Source organism: Bolinopsis microptera, chromosome 5 (genome assembly GCF_026151205.1).
Source record: "Bolinopsis microptera isolate Bmic1 chromosome 5, MBARI_Bmic_1.0, whole genome shotgun sequence".
In the NCBI taxonomy this organism is placed as follows: Eukaryota; Metazoa; Ctenophora; class Tentaculata; order Lobata; family Bolinopsidae; genus Bolinopsis; species Bolinopsis microptera.
This window is the reverse complement of record NC_087076.1, coordinates 12,463,297-12,486,359: the sequence shown is the minus strand read 5'-3', so window position 1 is coordinate 12,486,359 and position 23,063 is coordinate 12,463,297. Positions and strand designations below refer to the sequence as shown.

Genomic DNA, 23,063 nt, shown 5'->3' with positions numbered 1-23,063 from the left:
GACTATTGCATACGAATTGAATGCTCACAGTATCATGGTATCAAGTATCACAAGTCGAATGGTACATTAACGGAATCCACCTTTCTTGAAATTGTTGTTCTCTTGGAAGTAGTCAGATTTGGGAGATCTAGTGCTTGTAATAACCGATCTGAAGTGCCTACGAGAAAAGAGTCTTTACCAACCAGATATGGAATTAATGTAAGTCACGGAAGCATTGTAAATTTGTTTAAGTTTAGATATCATGGGAAAAGCGGATACAAGCGGAGTTATTGTATTGTCTGTTAAGAAAATGAATTTTGGGCATACAGGAGGAGTTTTTAAGCTAAAAAGGAAAAAATGAAAAGGTTTCGACCAAGAAAAGACTGGCCACCCATTGAAATAGACTAAAAGCTCAGGTTTAATCCAAACTCGATTGTAGTTTCGTCGTCTTCAATTCGGAAGGGTCCCCCCATCTAAAAATCATTTAGATTAAGGATTAAATAAAAAGGGGCCTTGCCAAAAAATCCTGAGTCACGGAAGGACCCTCCTTCAAATTAAAGTGTTTGTGTTTATACTGTAAACTACATATACCGATGAAGTATGAGCGCTTTTCAAAATGTTGACAAAGGAAAGGAAACCAGGACATAAAATAAAAATAATAGTTGTAGCAAAGCAAAGGGATTATAAAACGAGCAACTGTGCTTGATCAAAATTGATTTACCTTTTTTTATACATCAAAATTATCCAAACAATATACACATAATTGTCACAATGACCCTTTATAAAAACAACCCTTCAAAAAATAAAAATATTCCCTATCTCAAATATTGGGAGAAACATTTAAAAATCACCCTTGACATTGTGGTTCCAAATTCAAATCTAACCCATTTATATCAGTTTTAATACTTTCAACACTACTATATAACAAATAATTTGAGGTATGACACGCGGAAAGAGTACACGATCCAGAAATGTCAAGAGAAGTCCAGAAAAGATCGGTGGGACAACAGATAATGGTGAAATTGACGACGAAGAAGATCGCAGCTGTGAATGTAGAAAATATATTGAGGAGGAGTTTTCTTTGGCATGTGCAACTTGCGAAATGTACTGGCACTACTGCTGTGTTGGGCTTACAGGATTAACGCAGGAAGAAGGTGACCGCTTGACTAACTGGCGCTGCCAAAATTGCTTTATCTCCCCCCACATCAAGGGCACGAGGAGCCAGTCCACAAATCCAGACAGTGAAGAAACCAAGACCCTGAGAAATGTTATTAGAGAAGAACTTGAGGCCCTAACTCCGTGTATTAGAGGAATTGTTGAAGATTCTGTGAGTCATACCAGTTCTTCTAATGATTCATCTGAAAAACCAAAAGAAATAACAAAAATAGTGAACCAGGCTTTCAAATCCTGGGCAGATGTGACTGCAAATAGTCAAAAGAAAGTTATTGAAGAAATGAGCATACAGCAAGCTTCACAAAGTGTTGTCAGTAAAGTTCAGACAAAGATGCACACTGATGCATATGAGCGGAATTTAAGGAAGCTCAATCTGTGTGTTTTGAATGTACCAGAGAGCAAGAAAGCTAACTCCAAGCTACGTCAGGAAGAGGACTCGAATTTCTGCAAGGAGACATTAAAGATTGAAAAAAGTGACTTTATCAGTTGCCATCGTGCAGGTAAAGTGGATTCAGACAAGCCAGACTCCTGTCGGCCATTGATCATCCAGACAGCTGACCAGGAGTCAGTTAACTATTATTCCAACCATGGCAAGGGCTGGAAAGAGTCATCATACTGGATAAATCTGGATCTCTGCAGAGCAGACCGAGAGATCCGTTTTTTAGCCAGAGAAGAGAGGAAGAAGAGGCGGGAAGAAGCAGAGAAGAAAAAGACAGAGAAGAAGGCGAAGAAGAAGTAAATAGCAGTAACAAAGAATGTAGTCAGCCCATGAATATTTTTTATACTAATGCTAATGGACTATTTAATAAAATTGATGAACTAAAATGTATTCTATCAGTTTATAAATCTATTCATGTAATCTGCATTACAGAAACTCATTTTAATAGTGATATTTTAGATGCTGAAATTTTTATTGAAGGTTTTAGTATGTTTAGAAAAGACAGAGATTTTAAAATCGATAACTCCACTAGCAACATAAGTGGAGGTGCAGGTTCTATTATTTATATTAAAAACAGTTGTAATGCTTCATTAGTGAGCTCATTTTTAAAAGCACCAGACTCTTTAGCTATTAATGTCAATACCTCTGGTGGATTGATTAGTATTTGCTGTATTTATAGGTCTACTTCTTTGAATTTAGAACAGAACAATATGTTATTATCTTGCATCAAGAACATATCTAGTGAAAAGAATGTTTTTGAAACCATTATCATAGGAGATTTTAACCTACCTAATGTATCATGGGAAACTGGTAGTGTAAATAGTGGTATTTCTAGTAAGAATCAGGTTTTAATGATTCAACAAAAGTATATTGATTTATTTAATGACAGTGGTTTGACGTGGTACTTTACTAACGAAACAACCAGAAGACGGCTTGTGAAAGATACTCTCCAGGAGAGTCTTCTTGATCAGGTTTTGTATACAAATGATGCTCTTGTCAACGGTTGTAAGATCGTTTCTCCGCTTGGCAAAAGTGATCATGTTGGCATACTTGTCGAACTGGTTGTTTCGCCCAATACTAACAAAAGTCCCAAACAAAAGATTTTAAAGCCTATTTGGGGTAAGATTTCCTCAGAAGAGTTATTTAACTTTAGTATGAATAATATTGACTGGGATTATAGTTGTAAAAGTAATGTTCAAGATATGTGGGTTGAACTACATGGTAAATTGGAGTCTGTTGCTGCAGCTGTCCCAGCTGCTTCGGTTTATCTCGACAACAGACCTGTCAAGTTGCCATGGAGTACAACTGCACTTAAAAGAATGAGGAAGAACAAGGACAGAGCATGGGCTGAATTTGATATTAATCCTTCGTATATTAACTTGAGCTGTGCAAATAGCAAGCAGCATAATTTTGAGGTGGCAGAGATTAAAGCTAAAGTAAATTATGAAAAGAAGATTACATCTAATTTAAAACAGAATTGTAAATCTTTTTACTCGTATTTGCGTAATAAACGTCAAGTGAAATCAAGTGTTGTTTCTTTAGATAGAGGAGATGGTACACGCACAGATAGTTCATCTGAGTCAGCTGAGGTACTTGCTAGTGCCTTTAGTTCTGTGTTTGTGCGTAAACCACCTGGCCCTCTTCCCCAAAATGAGAGTTATAACAAAGAGGTGATTGATGATATGGAAATTAGCAGTTCTGATATCAAGAAGCAGCTTTTAAAGCTTAATGTTTTAAGAGTTCTGGTCCGGATGGCGTTCATCCAAAGTTGTTGAAATCCTTAGCATACGATGAAATGTTTGTTGAAGCTGTTACTAAATTATTTGTTAAATGTTCAGAAACAGGAGTCCTGCCTGACATTTGGAAGACAGCATCTGTTGTAGCATTATTCAAAAAGGGTGTTAAATCTGATCCCTTAAATTATAGACCTGTCTCATTAACTTGTATTTTGTGCAAAGTGTATGAAAAGTTGGTGAGGGCACATTTATTAACATATTTAGAAGAACGAATTTCAAAGCATCAGCATGGATTTGTGAAGGGTAAATCTTGTCTATCTAATCTCTTAGAGACATTTGATAATATTCTTGATATTTTAGATGAAGGTGCTCCTGTTGATCTTTTATATTTTGATTTTAGTAAGGCTTTCGATACAGTCCCCCACTTTAGACTTTTATCTAAATTGGAGGGGTTTGGGGTCAAGGGAAAAGACTGCGTTAACGACCAAAATTTTCCCAATATGCAATTATTATTTTGCTTCTAAAATTCTCTGATAATTAATAATATATCGTGACATGTAATTGTAAAATAACAAACCTCGCGCGCGCGGCGCTTACATCTGCACCTGAGAATCTCTCAGCAATGTGTGGCTGTCTGCGCGGCGGGCTGTGTATTGTGTTTATAGCTGAATTTAAATTTAGATTTATTTGTAAATGTATAATAATATTAAATATGTATTGATTGTTTTGTGGTAAATAAAAATTTTGTTTTACAAAAAAAAAAAATTTTGTTTTACAAAAAGTTTTAGATGTTATAAAAGACTTTCTGACAGACAGAACCACGAGGGTTTGTGTAGAAGGTCAATGGTCTGAGGTGAAACACGTATTATCTGGTGTTCCCCAGGGATCAGTATTAGGTCCTTTGTTATTTATTCTTTATATAAACGATTTACCTGACAATGTTAAAAATAAGATTAAATTATTTGCAGATGATCTCAAATTAGTTTGTAATGCAGCTAACCATAAAAGTGTATCTGATGATATTTTAGAACTCGAAATTTGGGAGAGTATATGGCACTTAAACTTCAATCTTGCCAAGTGTAAAGTAGTCCATATTAATCTGAATAATAATCCTAACTCGAATTATATTGTAAATGGAGTAGAACTAGAAGTATCTGCACAGGAAAAAGATTTGGGGGTTATTACCCATAGCTCCTTGCTTTGGAATGAACAGATAAAAGCATGTATTTCTAAAGCAAATCGTATGATCTGCTGGATTGTAAGGAACTTAGTTATTAGAGAAAAGGTTGTAATGATAGCTATTTATAAAGCTTTGATAAGACCTCATCTTGAGTATTGTGTCCAATTGTGGAATCCACCTGCGGCTCATGGAAGTTGGGGGACTGTTTTGGAGCTGGAGAGCGTCCAGAGGCGGTTTACCCGTCTTATTGATGAGGTGGGTACTCTTCCATACAGCCGTAGACTGGATATCCTCAATTTGACAACGCTGGCAGAGCGGCGAATACGTGGGGACCTTATTGAAGCTTTTAAAGTAACTAGTGGTTTGACTGAATATGGATAGGGTTTGTTCAGAATGAGCAGATCTGGTCTTAATCTAGTTTCAACCAATATGTGTAGTAAGAGTGTAACTAAAGTTAAGAATCTCCAGTCTTCTTTTCTTCCGGAGCGAGTCATTCCTTACTGGAACAAACTCCTTTCAGATGTCAAGAACTGCTCGACAGTTTTAAGCTTTAAAGTTAGGTTGGAAGGATTTAAGAAAGAAATGATTTCTAATAACAGTGTAAATGATTTTTATTTTTGGAATGTTTCGAACGAAGTTTTAGGGAAAATTGAAGGACCCAGTTATTTAAGCAATAAGGAGACACATAATGAATATCTTTGGTTTCATCCTTTTGTGGCGAAGAAACGTTTTATAAATCTTTATTCCACTGGGAAGTTTTAATTAATTATTTATATATAATGCATTAGATTTTATTAATTAATAAAATTGAATTTAATAAATTATTAATGTTGATGGAAGAATATGTCTATTTGAATTATTTTTCTATTTAGTGCAATGATATTTTTAGACACTTGTGATGATGTAATGTCATAATCTTTACTTACTTACTTACTTACTTATCAACAAAGTTCTTTTTAGCACCTCTGTCTCGACTCTCCCCGTTACGTATAGTAGAGAAATCACTTATTAATTCAACTAATATAACTAGAAAGGATATAATTTATAATTAATACACAACATAAAGATGATTATTAATTACTTTACACTCGACTATTATTATATATCACGTGAAATGTCGAATACTTTCTCTATATGTAATCATATCACGAAATCGAAACAGTTTTTCGCCGATATCTGGCTATCAGAGCAATTTTGTCATAATTGATCACGTTTATTGACGATGTCAACCCTTCCTGATCGTTGATCTGCAAAGCAAAGCAACGATCTTGTCATCTACGATGCGAAACAAGAATGCTAGTTTGCGCGGCGCGTCGAAGCGGCGAAGTCCTCCAATTGATCACTTGGCACGCTTATCCTCATGTATGCGGCGCTCTTTACAAGCTTCATGGACGTGAGAGAATCGAGCAACAAGCAATAGACTATCAAATAATTGATAGTAGATATTTTTCAAAATCTTTAAATAAATATTTTGTAAAAAACGTTTATTAAATATGTATGTAATGTATGTAATGTTACCTGGGGACCCCAAGCTATTATTATTATATGTTTATAAACATAACCTGGCCATGACGTATTATTTTTGAACCCTCTCAAACGCGCAAGCAGGCACGTTTTACGATTTTACAATCCAATAATCAAACTTTACAATTGTCAATGCAATGTAACTCAGCGCGCGGCTCTAATAGCGTATACTTCACTTTTTTAAATTGGCAGTGAGCGTGCACGTGTTTTTCGAGACCGCAATTTATTAAACACGATCACGTGAATGCTTGCCACCCGCACATTAACTTCCGATGCATGATGAGCATCCGAACTTTTTTCATTTAGCCCAAACATAGAAATTTTGCGAAATGATAAGTTGATCGCCGCTTGTCGGCTTTTACTAATTCGCTCGCCCAAAAATTATCACATGACTTTGGTTTTTATGGTTTTTCAATTAAATTACTTTCATACCCTCAAGGCCTTTTCACAAGAGTTTTCTTTTAATTTGGGCGAGCGATTAATTGAGAGCGCCGCTTTTCATACGCTGTATGACCCGCCGTGCACCTAGTGGAACGACCGTGTGTGTCACAACGTGAAACAAATCGCCGCTTAGTTACCATGTTTCATTTTTAACAGATCAGAAAAAACAAAAATGTAGCATTACGGCTGAACCTATTAAAGTTTTTGTGTTTGTTGAAAGAGTGCCAAAGCCCAAAACCTAGATATTAGAGCTAATAACGACACAAACTCAGATCACACATCATCATGAATATTTCTACTAAAATTTAAATAACATTCTAGTTTCAAAGACCCAGTTAAAATCTACCTAATTATACTTTCCGGTACTATATTAGGACGCAATGAAACTACCGGACCACGATGTATGGAGACTTGCCACCCCATGGCAACATTAAAATATATCAACTTTGTTACATCGTTTCCTGTTAATATAAAACTCCGTTACAAAATGAACTGGGATCTGGCAATACTACACCTTAGTTCGATAAAATATGATAAAGTAATGTATAACTAGATTTAAGTAAAAGGTAGTAAAACGTTTCTTAGCAACATGGGGATTAAACCTTAGATCTAGATATTATATTCATAACGCTTTTCTTTATTAATAACATTATTGATTACCTCAATTTTTCCTAAAACAAACCTTAGATTTAGATATTATATTCATATCGCTTTTCTTTATTAATAACATTATTGAAATTACCTCAATTTTTCTTAAAACTTCATCCGAAACATTCCAAAAATAGCTAAAACTTTTAGAATTCATATCTTTCTTTAATCTTCTTTTTAACTTTAAAACTTAGAGCTCTCTGAGCTCTTGACGTCCGGAGAAAGTTTGTTCCAATATGGTCTAAATCTCTACAGACCAATTAAATTATTTTACTGTTCACGTATAATCATATTCGCTGCTCTGCCAGCGTTGTTAAATTGAAGAGACCCAGTCGATATTTATATATAATACATTAATATCAGTTTTGTGGTTATTATTACGTTGTGCTCAGTGCAATTTTAATGGGTCGTATCTTTCTATTATTGGTTGTGGTTGATATTTTTACATGGGATAAAAACTGACTATCAAAGAATACTATTAGCTTCCTCCCATTATACAAATGGTTTTCTAGCCCATTTGTATAAAATAGTATAGCCTTTTTGATATCTGACCACTTGTCCCCAAATAGATGATAGAAACACTACTGAAAATTGTAGATTTCTGCAGCTCATATTACCAACCATCTTTACTCCCAGTCATATTTGTTGTCTTCTGCACGACAGGACTTCTTACTAGCTATCTCTTAGCTGCATTTCTGCAGCATGATGTAAGTCCTATATTCCCTCGAATTAGTCACACTGGGAATTTCCCTCCAGCAAGCATGATATTCAGTTTTACTTTGGGGATGGCTGCAATACTCCTAATACTCATTAGCCATGCGACTTATTATGCAATGAAGACCTATGCCAATTATGTTTATCAGCAGAACATTGAAAGCTTGCAAAGAATTAATTCTCTGTCAGACTCTTCAGCAGTAAAAAAGTTTAAGCTGCAATACAGAAAAAACCATCAATTCAATCAACTCAGCTTGTGTTGTGGTGTTTTAACTGGAGTGGGGGCACTAGGAGTTGGAACTTTTCAAGTTACTTACTCCACAGTTCTTCACTACGTGCCTCTTGTCCTTATGGTAATTGCAGGATACAGTTACTCCACTCTTCACACAATTAACTCCCGTGCTTTCCTTGATGGTATAATGCAGCTCTCTCAGAGATCTTACCTTTTCAAACTCAGAGTTACTGTTACAATTGCTGGTGCTATCAGCCTTTTTGGGATGTTTGTCTTAACAGTCATTGGAAGAATAAAATGGGAACCATCTGTTAGCTGCTCTAAGGAAGAGATAGTCTTGTGGCAAGCATTTAAAAATTGTTCTGAACGAAATCATAACTGGAGAAATGGAGACGGAGGATTTGTTTACTTTGCAGTATCCAATGTGAGTCAGTGGCTGTGGCTAGCTTCATTCTTCGTTTTTGTCTTTACTATCAGGAATGAATTAAATTGTCATGTGCCTCAAGAAAGAAAAGAAAAACAAGAAGGGAGTTCTTTATGTCAGTCAAATGAGACTGATTTCTATCTTTAATAAATTGAACTGGCTACTAGACTCAATTGTTTATCAAAACATATAAATGCATTTAACATCTTGATAAGAGGAGTATCTGAAAACTGTATGTACTGGGATTGTTTGATTTTCCAGATAAACGTTCTGCCAAAAATCCCAGTAAATCTGAGTTAGAGTTTAATTGTAATGTTATCTGATTTGCAGCTTCACATGTTTATTTTTTATTAAATAATGTTTCGAAAATGTTTTGGCATATTTAATTGTATTCATCAATTTATTGTCTTAAAGATAGTTGTGTGGAACAACGTAAACTTATCTTTATTTAAAAAACCTCAATCTCATATCTTTGCTTAGGATCAAGTTCATTGTAACGGCCAAGGTGTGTATTATATTACAGATTTTGACTGTCTTTTTAACTGTAGGATAGGTAGAGGTCGAAGTGGTTCGTTTTACCGTGGAAACCAAGTGAGTTGTTTTTCTGGGACAGTATTGCAAACCCTCAGAAAAAAAACATCATAAACTTATAATTTAGATCTAGGGCCGACTTTCTACTTGATTTGTATTGTTAAAAATTTTAAATGTACTTAAATCTAGACACATTAGATTATGGTGTGCCATAACATATCATCTCAAAATTATTTGCTATGTTAATTGTTAAATTGCTTTTCAGATTTGGCAAAGTTGGTGAAGTTCAGCATTGGTTGTTCAATATTGCTGTATTTCATATTGTTCTCGAGCTGAACCAGTGAGATTGTGAGAAAACGCTTACGGAGTGAGAATATGACTAAAACACGCATCTTCCTCCTGTCTGTTACACTTGTACTGTGTTTCCACTACTTATTCTACTATGGTATTGGGTTAGTTACAAGCTTTATGTTGTGGCTTCAAGTTCAAATCATAAAATATGCACAAGTTTTAGAAATGTTCACTCGAGACTATCCTGTGTCTATCTAGAAGTACTTGATTTGCGTGTCCTTTTTTATTGTGTTGAGTATTTGTATTATAGAAAATTGTAAATCTTAGACGTAATGTGCTATGAATTAGATGACAAACTTCTAGAATTTATAATACCCAAAATCATTGGAACCACTTTGAAAACTTAAGTACATTTCAGATTACAGTGGTTTCGGGATTTCCTTATATGGGAAGATGCATACACATGGTCAGGGTAAGTAGTTGTCACGTTGGTGCTAGAAAGTAGGAACTGACCGGGGTTTTGGCTGCCTGACCAGAAACAGCCAGATAGTTCCCGATGTTTTATCTCAATATTACATTATAGAAATACATTTAAAAACAGTTTCCGGTTGAATATCCAGCCAAATTCTTGGAATCCAGATATTAAATTCGGATATCCGATTCCAGTCAGTTCCTAATTGGTGCTGTTCATAATAATGATAACCGTGGGGTGTTAGTGATCATTTAAATTACCTTAATAGAAGTACACAGTTAACGAGTACGCTAATAAAATTTAAATTTGAACAAATTATTTCAGATCAAATTTAGTGGAGATAGTGGTTATATCGGTCCATCTCCTCTCAGCTTTTCTCCTGTTGGCTGTTGGCTACGTTGATGAGGGACCTGAGATACTTCATACCCCTACTGAGAGACCATTTGGGAGGAGGACCAAAAAGGTCGAAGCTGAGAACGTTAGGCCATTTTTTGAAAATTATTCTCCGAATTTGGCAGTTAAAATAAAAAGTGTTGCAGTGTGCAGAACTCCCCTATCTGGTCCATTTAGCGGTTCCATTTTGCAGCAACAAGACCTTTCTGTGGATTTCCATGCTTCTGTAACTATGGTATCTAGTGATGGGTTGTGTTGGGCTGTTGATAAGATGGCAGACGGATTATGGGTGAGTTGTGGTGAAAGTATTGACTCTGTGATTTACTTTGACGGAGTAAAACGCCCAGAACCTGTAATAAGACTAATTATGGACGAGTCAACTTCTTCACTTGGTGATGTGGTTGGCTGGCTGGAACACAAATTGCCGAAAAATACATACTATCCTTATGAAAGCAACTGCCAACACTTTGCTAAAGAAATCTTTGATAAGTTTGCAGAGAAGAAAAGTTGGAAGTTGGATACCATCACTGATGTAAGAAGACTAATTGGGTGGAGGACTAAAAAGGTCGAAGCTGAGAACGTTAGGCAATTTTTTGAAAATTGTTCTCAGAATTTGGATGTTAACCTAGAACGTGTTGCAGTCTGCAGCACTCCCTTAACTGGTCCATTTAGCAGTTCTACACAAGGTTTCTGCGATTACTTGCAGCAACAATACCTTTCTTTCGACTACCATGCTTTTGTAATTGCGGAATCTATTGATGGGATGTGCTGGGCTGTTGATAAGATGACAGACGGAATATACGTGAGTTGTAGTAAAAGTCGTGACTCTGTTGTGTTTTACTTTAACGGAGTAAAACGCCCAGAACCTGTAAAAAGACTAATTATGGACAAGTCAACTTCTTCACTTGGTGATGTGGTTGGTTGGCTGGAACGCAAATTGCCGAAAAATACATACAATCCTCTTGAAAGCCAGTGCCAACACTTTGCTAAAGAATTCTTTGATAAGTTTGCAAAGGTAGAAAGTTGGAAGTTCGATACCATCATTGACTGGACAAGCCCATTGAAATACCTTAGTAAAGTTGGGTTCGATGGACTACTGCGGTTGCTAGGCGTTGTAATTGTTTACTACGATGTATATCTTCTGTTCAAGGAGAGCACAGAGGATGAGGTAAACCACTACCAGTATATAGGGTATCCAGTGATTCTTTAATTTTATGGGCACTTTTAGAAGAGAGAGGATAGTTAATAGGATGAACATGGTTGTGTATCTATCGTTACTTTCTGTTGGTGTTGAGGTGGTGGAAGCTCTATTTTACAAACCATTTGGATCTGTTATCGCGCGAGGTGTGCGATATGGTGGGATGTACAGATCCGGTTCTACCTTCGACAAATGTTGGTTACCTTTGTGCTATGGGTCTATTTATTGGGTATTTCCCGGATATTTGGGCTCTCTGGGGTTGCTTTATCATCTCTACACGCACAAAACATTAGCCTGGCTGAATCTTTCTTCAAAGATTAGTCCTAAAGTCTTTACTTATTTTATTGTCACATCTTATATTGCTTGTATACTTCTATTTGGGTTAGGTGTCCGGGACCTGGACTTTATATTGAAATGAACGATATATGTTGTGACGTGTTAACTGTGTTGTGACTGTGCTGTGTAAAGGTAAACTCGATATCTCTTGTTGCTTACTTGCTATTTGCATGAGCTATAAAAATTAGTTTTTAGAAGGTTTTTTTATGGCAGTTTTTAGAAATCATTATCATTTCACAGATATCATGGTCTTCTAATAGTACAGTATTAGAATTTCGAAAAGTTTGAGATGTTTTTAACGGTTAAAAAAACAGTTAAAATTAGCGATGATTTGATTTGTCTATCTCGGCAATTAATACATTTTACTTTTAGCATGTTCTGAGATTTGAATTTTTTTATCATGGATAATTTGACGATATTTTTGAAATATTGATTTGGTTACTGAGTTTTTGTTTTTCGAATTTTGAAGTCTGGAAATTTTTCAGTAATACTCTATAGTTTATATTTCGAACTTTTTAAATTTAGATGATTTGATCTTATTTCATAATATAATTTGTACAGCATAACATAAGCCAATATCGCCAGGATGGTATTTCCGAATGGTATAGCCTGTAATAATGTTAATAATGACCTATAATCATGTGTTCTGGTGACACTACTTCCCTCAATATTCATCCATGTATTATACTTCACACCTTACTCTACTTAGCAGATCATGTCTATTGAAATACTGAAAAGAGCGCCGGATGAGCTGGAACTTGCAGCAAAGCGCACGAAACAAGACCTCGCACTTGCCACTACAACTGACAATACCTTACCACCCAGAACCTCAGACCTGACAGCTCCCATCATGCATCTTACCGGTCATGCAGCCGAGGTGAGGGACCAACATCGCCATTTTATTTAGACCATGAAACTTGACATACACACTTGACATAATTAATTTTAATTATAGTTACAGTAGTTTTTGATGGGGTCGTCGAATCCTATTTTGAGAGCTCCGCTTTTCAATGATCTCATCCGAGAGAATAACAAAAACTACCTTGAATTAATGACAATAAATTGTCCACCAGCTTTCTAGCAAGAAAGTGCTCAAGTGATATCAATCATGCAAGTCACACAATTATTAACATCCTGTCAGGTGTTCTGTTGCAAGTTCGGCCCCTACGGTGATATCTTAGCCAGTGCCGGGTTTGATAGGCAGATATTCTTGTGGAATGTTTTTGGTGAATGTGAGAACATTGCTTGCTTACCAGGTCAGATGGAATCTCATTATCATGTAAAGAGATATGTCAACTGTTCAAATTATGTTTAAAACATCACAAAATGGGATGTCTATTAAAAAGGGGCAAAGTTACCAAAATATAGGAATTTTAGACAACAAGTATGTAATTTATGTCTCGCTTTCTAATCAACCTATTATTAGTAACAATTATATTCACAGGGCACACCGGCTCCATTTCTCAAATATGTTTTACGAAGGACGGGACGCATTTAGTTTCTGCTTCAACTGACAAGAGTATGGCAATGTGGGATCTAGAGGCTGGTAAGTAACGTTAGAGTCTATTGAGAGGTTTAGAAGTAGGCATTTTCACGGTCATCCTACTATTGAACCTATTGAGGGGTTTAGAAGTAGGCATTTTCAAGGTCATCCTACCTATTGAACCTATTGAGGGGTTTAGAAGTAGGCATTTTCACGGTCATCCTACCTATTGAACCTATTGGTAGGTTTAGAAGTAGGCATTTTCACGGTCATCCTACCTATTGAACCTATTGAGGGGTTTAGAAGTAGGCATTTTCACGGTCATCCTACCTATTGAACCTATTGAGAGGTTTAGAAGTAGGCATTTTCACGGTCATCACGCAATCTGCGGACCACCTCCTTTACTAATATCATGAAATATCACTTCATTACAGTCTTCTGATGTTATAGGTAGCTCAAGTTAATTACACGAACAAATAAATATATCAACATCTACTTTCATGAACATCATTATAATAATAATCTTTGTCTGTTTAGGTGTACGAGTGAGGCGGTTTAAAGGTCACCAGTCGTTTGTAAACAGTTGTGACGTGTCGGACAACCCCACAATGATCTGTAGTGGCAGTGATGATGGGACGGTCAGACTTTGGGACAGTCGGAGACGGCATTGTGTCAAAACTCTCAACAGCAAATATCAGGTATTATATATGTATAATACCTATATGTAAATTATGTAATATGTAAATTTGTTTCACTAAAATTTGTTTCACTGTATTATCACAGTGCTGGCAAGCACGACCGGTGCATTTATTGTGGGTATACTATGTACCCCCTTTACTATTATACCCCCTTTACTATTATACCCCCTTTGGTACACGTTACAAGCCTCTTTCGTGCACGCGAAGCGTGCACTCCGGCCGGAGGCGGCGGCCGAAGGCCACCGCCTCCGGTAGGAGTTTTTCAGGCATTAAGACTCATCGGAAGTCGTTCAGCAGATTTATTTTTAGTTCAAAACATTCTAATTTGATGTCAAAGATAACAGGAATAAAAAATAGTTATGTTGAGATTTTTAAGAAATTTGCATAAAATTGAAAATACTCGCCAGCACTGTTATACGAAATTCGGTAAAAAACCCAAAATCGCCATATTCAGGTGCCTTAAAAACCATGTTAAAATTGAGTTACAGATCCGAAATTTTTCAGGGCGTCTAGACGTTGACCAAATATCAAAAAAGTTTTCCGTTTCAGATGTTATAATCAGTTTTACAGTATCCTGTTTTGCATAGATGTCGGATACATTACATACATCATTAGTGGGATGCGCTTTGCATCATTTAGCCCGTAATTAAAGACCTCAGTTCAAAATCTCAGATTTCCGACCCGGTTTCATATTTTTATAGCTTTATTATTTTATAATTTTTGACTACATAAACTTGAAACGTCATACAAGGAGACATTGTTTGAAACGATTTGAAAGTATAATTTTAGTTTTTACATTAAGGTATTTATTCATAATCTGAAAATTTATCTTCAGTATTTTCATTTTGAAAATCTACGGAAAATTTTTCTAGCGATCCTTCATAAGTATTGTCGATTAATTTAGTACCTTTTTGAGTTATTTAAAATTCATTTTGCGATTTAAGTACTCTCTGGTTCATCCTTGGATTTTGAGCTCCGTTCTTTTTATAGTTTATAATTGTTTATATTTTACATTAAAATCGATAAAGAGCAATGTTTTGGGGACGCAAATTATAGAACGGTAATATTTGAAACTTTCTGTTTCTGTTTTATTATCTTCAATTTATTCCGTTTTGATTTTTATTGAAATCTAAAATTTGCATTCCTTATATAAGTCTTATTTAAACCATACGGCAAATATTACGCTCTAATTATACGAACTCCGCTCACTTAGTAAATCCGTTGGAAGGTATTCTTATTACGCTCTAAATTCGTGATTTCCTTGAGTTTGTTTACCCGCACATTCAATGTTTTTATTTAAGCTCTTTGTTATATCGGCACGTATTTCTGACTATTTCCAACACAGGAATCTTTTTCAGGATTTGAAACGATTAAATTCAGCATTAAGGAAGAGTTTTGCTTTTTGACTTACTGAGTATGACATTAGTCAAAGAGAATTGACAAAACCCATTCGGTAAAGTGGACCTCTGCAAGACCCTTCCCAAACAACAGGAAATGATAATTACTTCCGTTTTACAATGCAAATATACCGGGAATCTGGTCTGCTCGCTTTTATTTTTTATTTTTTACAAGATGTATGTTAGAAACTCCAGAAGATAAAGTTACCTCGGCAATAACAATTAATTCAGCTAATTCTATAACCTTATAATATATAGAACAACCATTTATTAAGTTCGTATCTTTTTTTCAAATTCATTCATACATTGTGCGTGAAATGTATGGAAAAGCGGCGAGTTTACGTATCATGTTGCATTTGAAAACGGATCAATCAGATTAATTCATTGTCCTGCTTGTCTGGCGATAAAAGATACTAGCACGGTGCCACTACCATGATATGGATGTTGTGGTCAAATGTATATGTGATAATTTTATTATAGATTTAATCAAATTTGAAAGCATGATTAGAAAATTTTACTGATACCTATCTGTCTGAATAAAATATTCTAGCCACAATTGTAATGCAATTACGAATCTAAATCTTAATGAACCTTCAGGTACACCGATTCAACTCAGACCTGAGTTTAGTCATTTTCCGATACGAGATTGGGGACGGGTTCTATAAACAAACAAACAAACAAACAGACGTTGACCAAATCGACTGCAAAAAAAGTTTCAGGTTTCAGGAGCATCGGGAAATGGGTTTTCCAGAACCCCTGTTTTACGATAGATTGTCGTGATACATACATACATACATATATTCAGGGATAGACGCTTTGCCAGTCAATTGTAGCCTGTATTTAAGTGTCCATAGATTCAAAAGTAAAAAAGATACAGCCATTTCCGACCACAGGTCTTGCAAATAATTGTTTATACTTTAGTTTACATTGTATAACAAAATTATATGACGTCATAAACACCCCTTGATGACGTCATCAAGTTAACCGTTTTTAAAACTTGATTTTTGACAAAGTAATAACTTTTAAAATTAATTTTTAACCATTAAGGAGTAATTTTATTCAAAATCTGAGGAAATTTTCATCTTAGATAATTGTTCAAGCATTCTGAAAATCTACCGGAAAGTTTTTCTAGCTTGCTCCTTCATAAAGATATTTGTCATTGAAGTTAGTGCTTTTTTGAAGAATTATTTTATAAAAACTTCAATTTTGCGATTTAGTAATCTCTGGTGTTGGGCTATCCTTTGGGTTGTGGAGCTCAGTTCTGCTTCTTATAGGTATAAATTGTGCATTAGGCTAGTTTTAAAGTTAAAAATCGAAAAGATGCACACGTGGGGACACGCCCAAATTGATAGAAAATCGCTAAAATCACTGAAAATTGCTGTTTTCGTCATTTTCTGTCAACTTTAGAGTGCCGTTGTGATTACAGTTCTACTTGAAATACTTTAAAACTTTGCATGCTTATCAAACTATATATAAAACACCAACACGCAAAAATTTACGGCGATTCAATATTGGATGCGCACGCAACGTCCGCTCATAGTTTGCACGTGCGAAAGGTGATAATTTTGCTCATTCGTGATTTCGAACAAATTCTGCTTTACCACGACAGTTCAATGTCATTATATATAAATTTAATGCCAACTTGAATGAGTATAAAGTGGCAAATTCAGTCAGTGATCGACCGATATGCTTACCCAAACACAAGGAAATGTTTTCAAAGGAAAAATTTCGAAATCGTTAAAACTTCCTCCTTATTAATGAAGATATCAGTTTATACATTATATTTCGACTTTATAAAGTACCCTGACATTAATCAAAAAGAGATGATATTTGACCAAAACCCATAATCATGGGTAGAGTGGACCGCTGCCAGTATCTCTCTTTCCCAAACAAAAGGAAATGATATTAATTTGATTGACCGTTTTCAAATGCAAAATGATACCGAGAATGAAATCGGTCGCTCGCTTTTCCCATTCATTTACAATTACAAATGTAATAGATTAAGAAGAACTACCATACCCGAAGATAGCTGTACTCGGCAATAAAGATTCAATTAACTTCAGCTAATTCACTAACTACCACCCTTATCCCGAAATACTAGGTAACGACCCGAACGCAACCCAAATAAATTATTACAGCATACAGTGATCGATGTAATTTATCGAAACTTATTTATACAATTCGTAAGCCGTGAATGAATGGGAAAAGCGAGCGACCGATTTCATTCTCGGTATCATTTTGCATTTGAAAACGGTCAATCAAATTAATATCATTTCCTTTTGTTTGGGAAAGAGAGATACTGGCAGCGGTCCACTCTACCCATGATTATGGGTTTTGGTCAAATATATATATATGTATAATTGAATATTATAATTTAATCTAATATATAAATTGATCTATAGATTTAGAAAATTTTACTGATATCTATTGTCTGCCAATAGAATGATTGGTATGCTACAAAACAAATATAGTAATGTGTAATTAGTCGGATTCTAACGATATTTATACCTATAGCTACAGAATGTTCGGATAATAATGGGGTAAAAAAGTGGTTTATAATACAGTATATTTCAGGTTACTGCGGTTTGTTTCAACGAAAAAGCAGATAACATAATGTCCGGCGGCATCGATAATCATATCAAAATGTGGGACTTAAAACATGGAGAGGTAAGACTTTCAAATTTGCCTTTCGGACATCATTTTTCAGAAAGGTCTTCTCAAAATTGCAATGTAGGACGCGCTTGTGCATTTCTTATTATTATAGCATTTGCTAACGGACGTTCTTACGTTACCCGCGCGCGATATGATCTTTACATTATTCATCCTTCCTCTGTCATTTACTTTGACCCTAGAAATTTATCTACATCAATTTCGTTACAAGAAATTTTTGACTATCACGCATGAAGCATGAATTCTCATCACATTTAAACTGCCAGGTCAGTCTAGAAATGAAGGGACATTGTGACACGGTCACTTGTTTATCCTTGTCACCCGACGGAAACTTCGTACTTTCCAACTCCATGGACAATACAGTCAGGATGTGGGACGTGAGACCCTTCGCCCCAGCAAACCGATGTCTCAAAGCATTTGTTGGTGCTCAACACAACTTCGAGAAGAATCTTATCAGATGTTGTTGGTCCCCCCAAGGCACCAAGGTAAGCTTACTTGTTTGTTGCTGTATTAATTGACGATCATCACTTTATTAACTAACATAAATTATCAGCTTGGCACAATTTGTTTCGTTGCAATCAGAAATGGCCAATGTTTATGGTGTCCCTCTGAAATACGAAAGTTGCCGATTTAAAGACTAACCCCTATATTACAGATAGTGAGCGGTTCGTCAGATCGTATGGTGTACGTTTGGGACACCTCCTCTCGGAAGCTCCTTTATAAACTGCCTGGTCATACGGGGACGGTGAACGATGTGGATTGCCATCCCACTCAGCCCATCCTTATGACAGCATCCAGTGACAAATCTATATATATGGGTGAACTGAAATGAGCGGACATTCATGCTGAAAAAAGAAAACGGACAGTATTTTGTTTATCTTGTTCATATTTTATCAATTGCGGAGCCTGGTTTGCCACAGTACTTGTGCTATTTATACATTGACCTTTGACTGAATTATCAGATTGAATTTAATTAAACTATATTTTATCTCCCTCCCTGATACTTTTATCTTAGGTAAGCATTTCAAATTTACAAAAACTAGTGGCAATGTCCCAATATGTGTAGAAATAAAGCGACGACACATTTGATTTCCAAAAGCAAAACATTATTAACAATTTGATTTCTAATAAATTATCCTCATACTTTCCTCAACCTGTTTTAATCAATAGGATGGAATGAACTAAACGATGCTGAAGAGTCTACAAACGTCCGGTATGGCAGTGCGGGGTGTGAGAGCCCTGAGTGCTTCTCCTGTCACAGTGTCTACTGGTCGGGGTGGTAGGTCCTCCACCAACTCGCATACTGTCACTGTTTTTGGGTCGACCGGGAGAATGGGTCGCTTCTTGATAAACAGTCTGGGGCAGTCTGGGTCACAGCTTATTCTGCCACATAGATGTGACACTCACACCATCAATCCATTGAAGGTAATCAATTGAAACGTACAGAGGAGATTTGAGATATATTGGCGAACATTGGATCAGATGAACAGCCAGATCCTTTACGATTTACATCCGTTGAATAATATTTCCCGTCACAATAACGCAATATATGATATTTCAGATGGCAAGTGATCTGGGACAACAACATCAAGTTTATACTCCTGATTTTAACGATGAGGCTCATCTTGAGGATCTTGTTAAATATTCTGATGTAGTTGTCAACCTTACAGGTGAACAGAATTTTAAACTGTTTATCAACAAACTGATTCACTGTTATAATACCTTCGCTGTTTCGTGCCCGCGCGTTCCCTCCAGCAAGCTGTCGGGAATTATCGCGCTCAGCACTCAGAAGCGAAAATATTATAGTATTATAATGATACGTTCTTTGAACCCTTTCTCACGTTCTTGATAACACTCTCAGGATCACACCGACCGAGACTACACCACAGTTTCAAAGACAGTAACGCGACCCTGACCCACAAAATAGCCCGGGCCTGCAAGAACGTCGGGACTCCCTGTTTCATCCACATGTCTCACATCAACGCTAGCTATGACTCACCGTCACAGTACCTTAAAACCAAGGCACTTTCTGAGGAGGTGGGCACCACGTTTTCTGTCAAGATGAAACATTCTTAATAATAATTGGCATCAATTTATTCGATATAGAAGCTTTATTTTAAAGTTGTTAATCGTGTTGACTACAGCGCTGATTATAATTTATTAGTTTGGTTATTATTACATCGAGATGGCAGGGCTTACTCTCATGCTGTCTATAGATGATGATTAACTCTGAAAAAGAGTTGTTAAGAGTGGTTATTAATTATACTTACGTTCTCCCGTTTTGTCAGATTGTGCTCCACGAGCTGCCCAACTCTGCTATTATAGTTCGTAGTGCCGACTGTTTCCACGCCTGGGACGACTTTACTCACTATCTTGCACGTCTAAATTCTCGCAAACGACTCGTGCAAAAAGGTAAGGTTCCCTAGAAGTTTCTGGTTATCAAAGATACTTGGAAGCCCCACTTTGTTAGAAGATACTTTTTGGAAGCCCCACTTTGTTTGAAGATCAGTTTGATATTTGAGAAATGGAGTGCAGAAGATTAACCGAAATCATTCTGCAAAGCATGATTTAAAAGATAATATCTCCTAGGACGTACTCAGATCTACAAGAGAGGGATATTCACGTACAAACAACCAGTGTTCGGGCCTGACGTGATGAAAGGTGTGGCCAGAATTATATCTACACCTGACCAAGATAGGCAAAGATTGTACCAGTTTGTCGGCCCCAAACTCTACTCTCTTCACGTAATGAATAAAGATTTACTTTCGTAACTTTTTTTGTCGTCATGGTTTAACATGATCTTATTATTGATCGCCATTTTACGGGGTTCTTTTTTCCTGTGTAAAGGGTCGTTCACATATTATTTTGACACAATAGCATTAGCTATGTGTAAAACTGATAACGGAGGGGGGGGGGGGGGGGGGGGGATCGGGAGGGGGGGGGGGGGGGGGTAAAAATTGTTCAAAAAGTGATTACGTAATATGTGAATTGTGAACGACCCCTAATCAAACTGTTATTATTTTTTGATGAAATTTATAAATTGATCCTAAAATAACTCGTTTTCTACTCGAGCTTACCACAGGAGTTCATGCAGTCTATCACGGACATTACCTTCCGTATGTACCAACCGATCTTCAACCCTGTACGGCACATTGTTGAGGCCAACATTGCGAGATATGAGAACTATATTCGGGTAAGAAACATACACTTTTATTTGTTATTCTCAGATTATAAACATGATAACGATTTGTGATTTGAAATGTGAACTGTTTGGCAGCAAGATAAAACTGTTCTGTTCTTGATGCATTCACCTACACTACCTTTAGTATCCTTTAGTAACCTTTAGTAACCTTTAGTAAACTTTAGTATCCTTTAGTAAACTTAGTAACCTTTAGTAACCTTTAGCAACCTTAAGTAACCTTCAGTAATCTGGTACGTCAGTTACAACTTTAACGACTTCCCTCTGATTAACCTATCTTTTAGTACCAGATGGTAACTGATAAACCCATAAACGGCCTCCCTGGACTGGAAGATCTCGGTATTAAACCCTCTGTCTTCGAGGATGAAGCCCTCTTTTGGCTAAGGAACTACAGAATATTCTGGCAGACTTGGGACCCACTGGATGGTCAGAAATCTGATATCTATAACAACTCCATGGGTACCGGGGAGAACCTTTAGTGGGGAGGAGATAAGATTAGTATCACACCCAGAGCTCTTAGAGAGTCATATTGAACTATCAAAACTTAATTCAAACTAGCCAATTTTGAAACTCTCACGCATAACGGACTGATACTTTCCTATGTTTCGTGCAACCTTAATAAGTTAATAGCTATAATAGCCATCGAGTTTTAAAAAATCTATGATAGTGTTACTTATCTAGATTTATAAATTACTCGATTTGAAGAAGTATTGTAAATTAATGAGGTAGTAAGTTAAAATTTTGTAACGAATATTATTGCTGTTTCATTGTATAAATAAATAAATAAAATAATTAAAAGCATTTTAATTGCAAATGTTACCTGGAGAGTAGCAACTTACCCAAAATCCAATTTTCTAAGAAATGTGGAAAACTTAGTGTTGAAATGTCGAAAACTTGGTGTTGTTAAATCGAAAAAAGGCTTTGTCAACTCAATCTATAACTATAACAATGATCATGAAATAAACAGCTCAATATTACTAGGTTTAGCATGTTATCACCTTACGCTAATTCGGCAGTCCTCGCATCAAGAGCAGTAAAACAGACGTACAAGGGACTTATCACAGAGCTGTACGCTATTCACAATGGTCAGCTGTCTCAGGTAATTTAAATTGTTACATTTTGTGTAACGAAATAACTTCTGCATTTGATCTGTGTTTTTAAAGGTGTTCCACTAAATTAGGAAAGTAGCTGATAACCTTCGTAATAGGAGAACTGAGAGTTCAGTTTTCACCGTCTAAATTTATGTTTTGTTAAAACGGGCCTATGTTATTGAGGGCACAGTTCTCTGTGCATTACAGTGTTTGGTTTCCCGTCAGATTTTACAGACGGGGGCAATAGTTTATTCGATTCTTATTTGATACGTTATAATTGCCGTACTCTATCAAGTTTGAAAAGTATTTAATACAAAAATGTATCAATAATTAAATGTCACTCAGACCACTCGGAGAATGTACAACGAGGTACAAGAAAGCACGAAAACTCAGTCAGAAACTCAGGACTTGTCCGTCCTGAATGAGAGGTTCGCTGTCGCTAACAACTACCTTACTCTCCTCAAAAACATCAGGATTCAGCAGGTTTTTGGGTTTTTTAACCTTTTATCAAGTTATGTGTGCTTCTAGTCAATTCCCAAGTTTGCATTCTACATAGCATAGGGACACCCACAAACCTGGTAGTGATAAGACAAGAAATTGTCCTTGAAATTTTGCCAAAATATCACGAGCAGAAACTGTAGAGGCAACCAGTCCAAAATAGCCAAAATCTGGTTTACGTGATGTGTGAACGATCTGTATTGTAACATAGTTAGTGTTACGTGGTGAGTAATCTGGATCTAGTAAAGATGATAAACCAAACTTATTCTCCTGAAATCAAATCAGCGTTACCAATTTCCTTATCAAGTTGCCATCA

General features: G+C 36.1%; 4 protein-coding genes across 6 annotated transcripts in view; all 4 read left to right on the top strand.

Moving 5' to 3' along the window:
- Positions 1-891: 891 nt before the first annotated feature.
- Positions 892-23,063, top strand: part of LOC134815972 (uncharacterized) — a 64,210-nt gene continuing 42,038 nt past the window's right edge. For all 3 annotated transcript variants that reach the window (XM_063824613.1, XM_063824612.1, XM_063824610.1), the window contains exon 1: positions 892-917. The gene's annotated coding sequence lies outside the window, so the exon portion shown is untranslated. The remainder of the gene's footprint in view (positions 918-23,063) is intronic.
- LOC134815457 (uncharacterized) lies at positions 9,316-11,387 on the top strand. The gene is made up of 3 exons (XM_063823992.1): positions 9,316-9,473; positions 9,731-9,784; positions 10,109-11,387. The coding sequence occupies exons 1-3, from the start codon at positions 9,397-9,399 to the stop codon at positions 11,385-11,387; spliced, it is 1,410 nt and encodes a 469-aa protein (XP_063680062.1). The 5' UTR covers positions 9,316-9,396.
- On the top strand, positions 12,427-18,791 carry LOC134815456 (U5 small nuclear ribonucleoprotein 40 kDa protein-like). The gene is made up of 8 exons (XM_063823991.1): positions 12,427-12,588; positions 12,853-12,967; positions 13,156-13,257; positions 13,440-13,499; positions 13,732-13,892; positions 17,864-17,956; positions 18,226-18,444; positions 18,615-18,791. The coding sequence occupies exons 1-8, from the start codon at positions 12,427-12,429 to the stop codon at positions 18,789-18,791; spliced, it is 1,089 nt and encodes a 362-aa protein (XP_063680061.1).
- LOC134815455 (NADH dehydrogenase [ubiquinone] 1 alpha subcomplex subunit 9, mitochondrial-like) lies at positions 19,175-21,637 on the top strand. The gene is made up of 7 exons (XM_063823990.1): positions 19,175-19,384; positions 19,521-19,629; positions 19,821-19,996; positions 20,248-20,371; positions 20,549-20,703; positions 21,042-21,152; positions 21,443-21,637. Exons 1-7 carry the CDS (start codon positions 19,175-19,177, stop codon positions 21,635-21,637), a joined length of 1,080 nt encoding a protein of 359 aa, XP_063680060.1.

Bases quoted from the DNA above. Each gene is read 5' to 3' on its own strand.
- LOC134815457 (XM_063823992.1), top strand. From the start codon at position 9,397: ATGACTAAAACACGCATCTTCCTCCTGTCTGTTACACTTGTACTGTGT. The intron at 9,474-9,730 runs GTTAGTTACAAG...AGTACATTTCAG, and splicing joins TTATTCTACTATGGTATTGG to ATTACAGTGGTTTCGGGATT. The intron at 9,785-10,108 runs GTAAGTAGTTGT...AAATTATTTCAG, and splicing joins GATGCATACACATGGTCAGG to ATCAAATTTAGTGGAGATAG.
- LOC134815456 (XM_063823991.1), top strand. From the start codon at position 12,427: ATGTCTATTGAAATACTGAAAAGAGCGCCGGATGAGCTGGAACTTGCA. The intron at 12,968-13,155 runs GTCAGATGGAAT...TTATATTCACAG, and splicing joins GAACATTGCTTGCTTACCAG to GGCACACCGGCTCCATTTCT. The intron at 17,957-18,225 runs GTAAGACTTTCA...TTAAACTGCCAG, and splicing joins GGGACTTAAAACATGGAGAG to GTCAGTCTAGAAATGAAGGG.
- LOC134815455 (XM_063823990.1), top strand. From the start codon at position 19,175: ATGGCAGTGCGGGGTGTGAGAGCCCTGAGTGCTTCTCCTGTCACAGTG. The intron at 20,704-21,041 runs GTAATGAATAAA...AGCTTACCACAG, and splicing joins CCAAACTCTACTCTCTTCAC to GAGTTCATGCAGTCTATCAC. The intron at 21,153-21,442 runs GTAAGAAACATA...CCTATCTTTTAG, and splicing joins GATATGAGAACTATATTCGG to TACCAGATGGTAACTGATAA.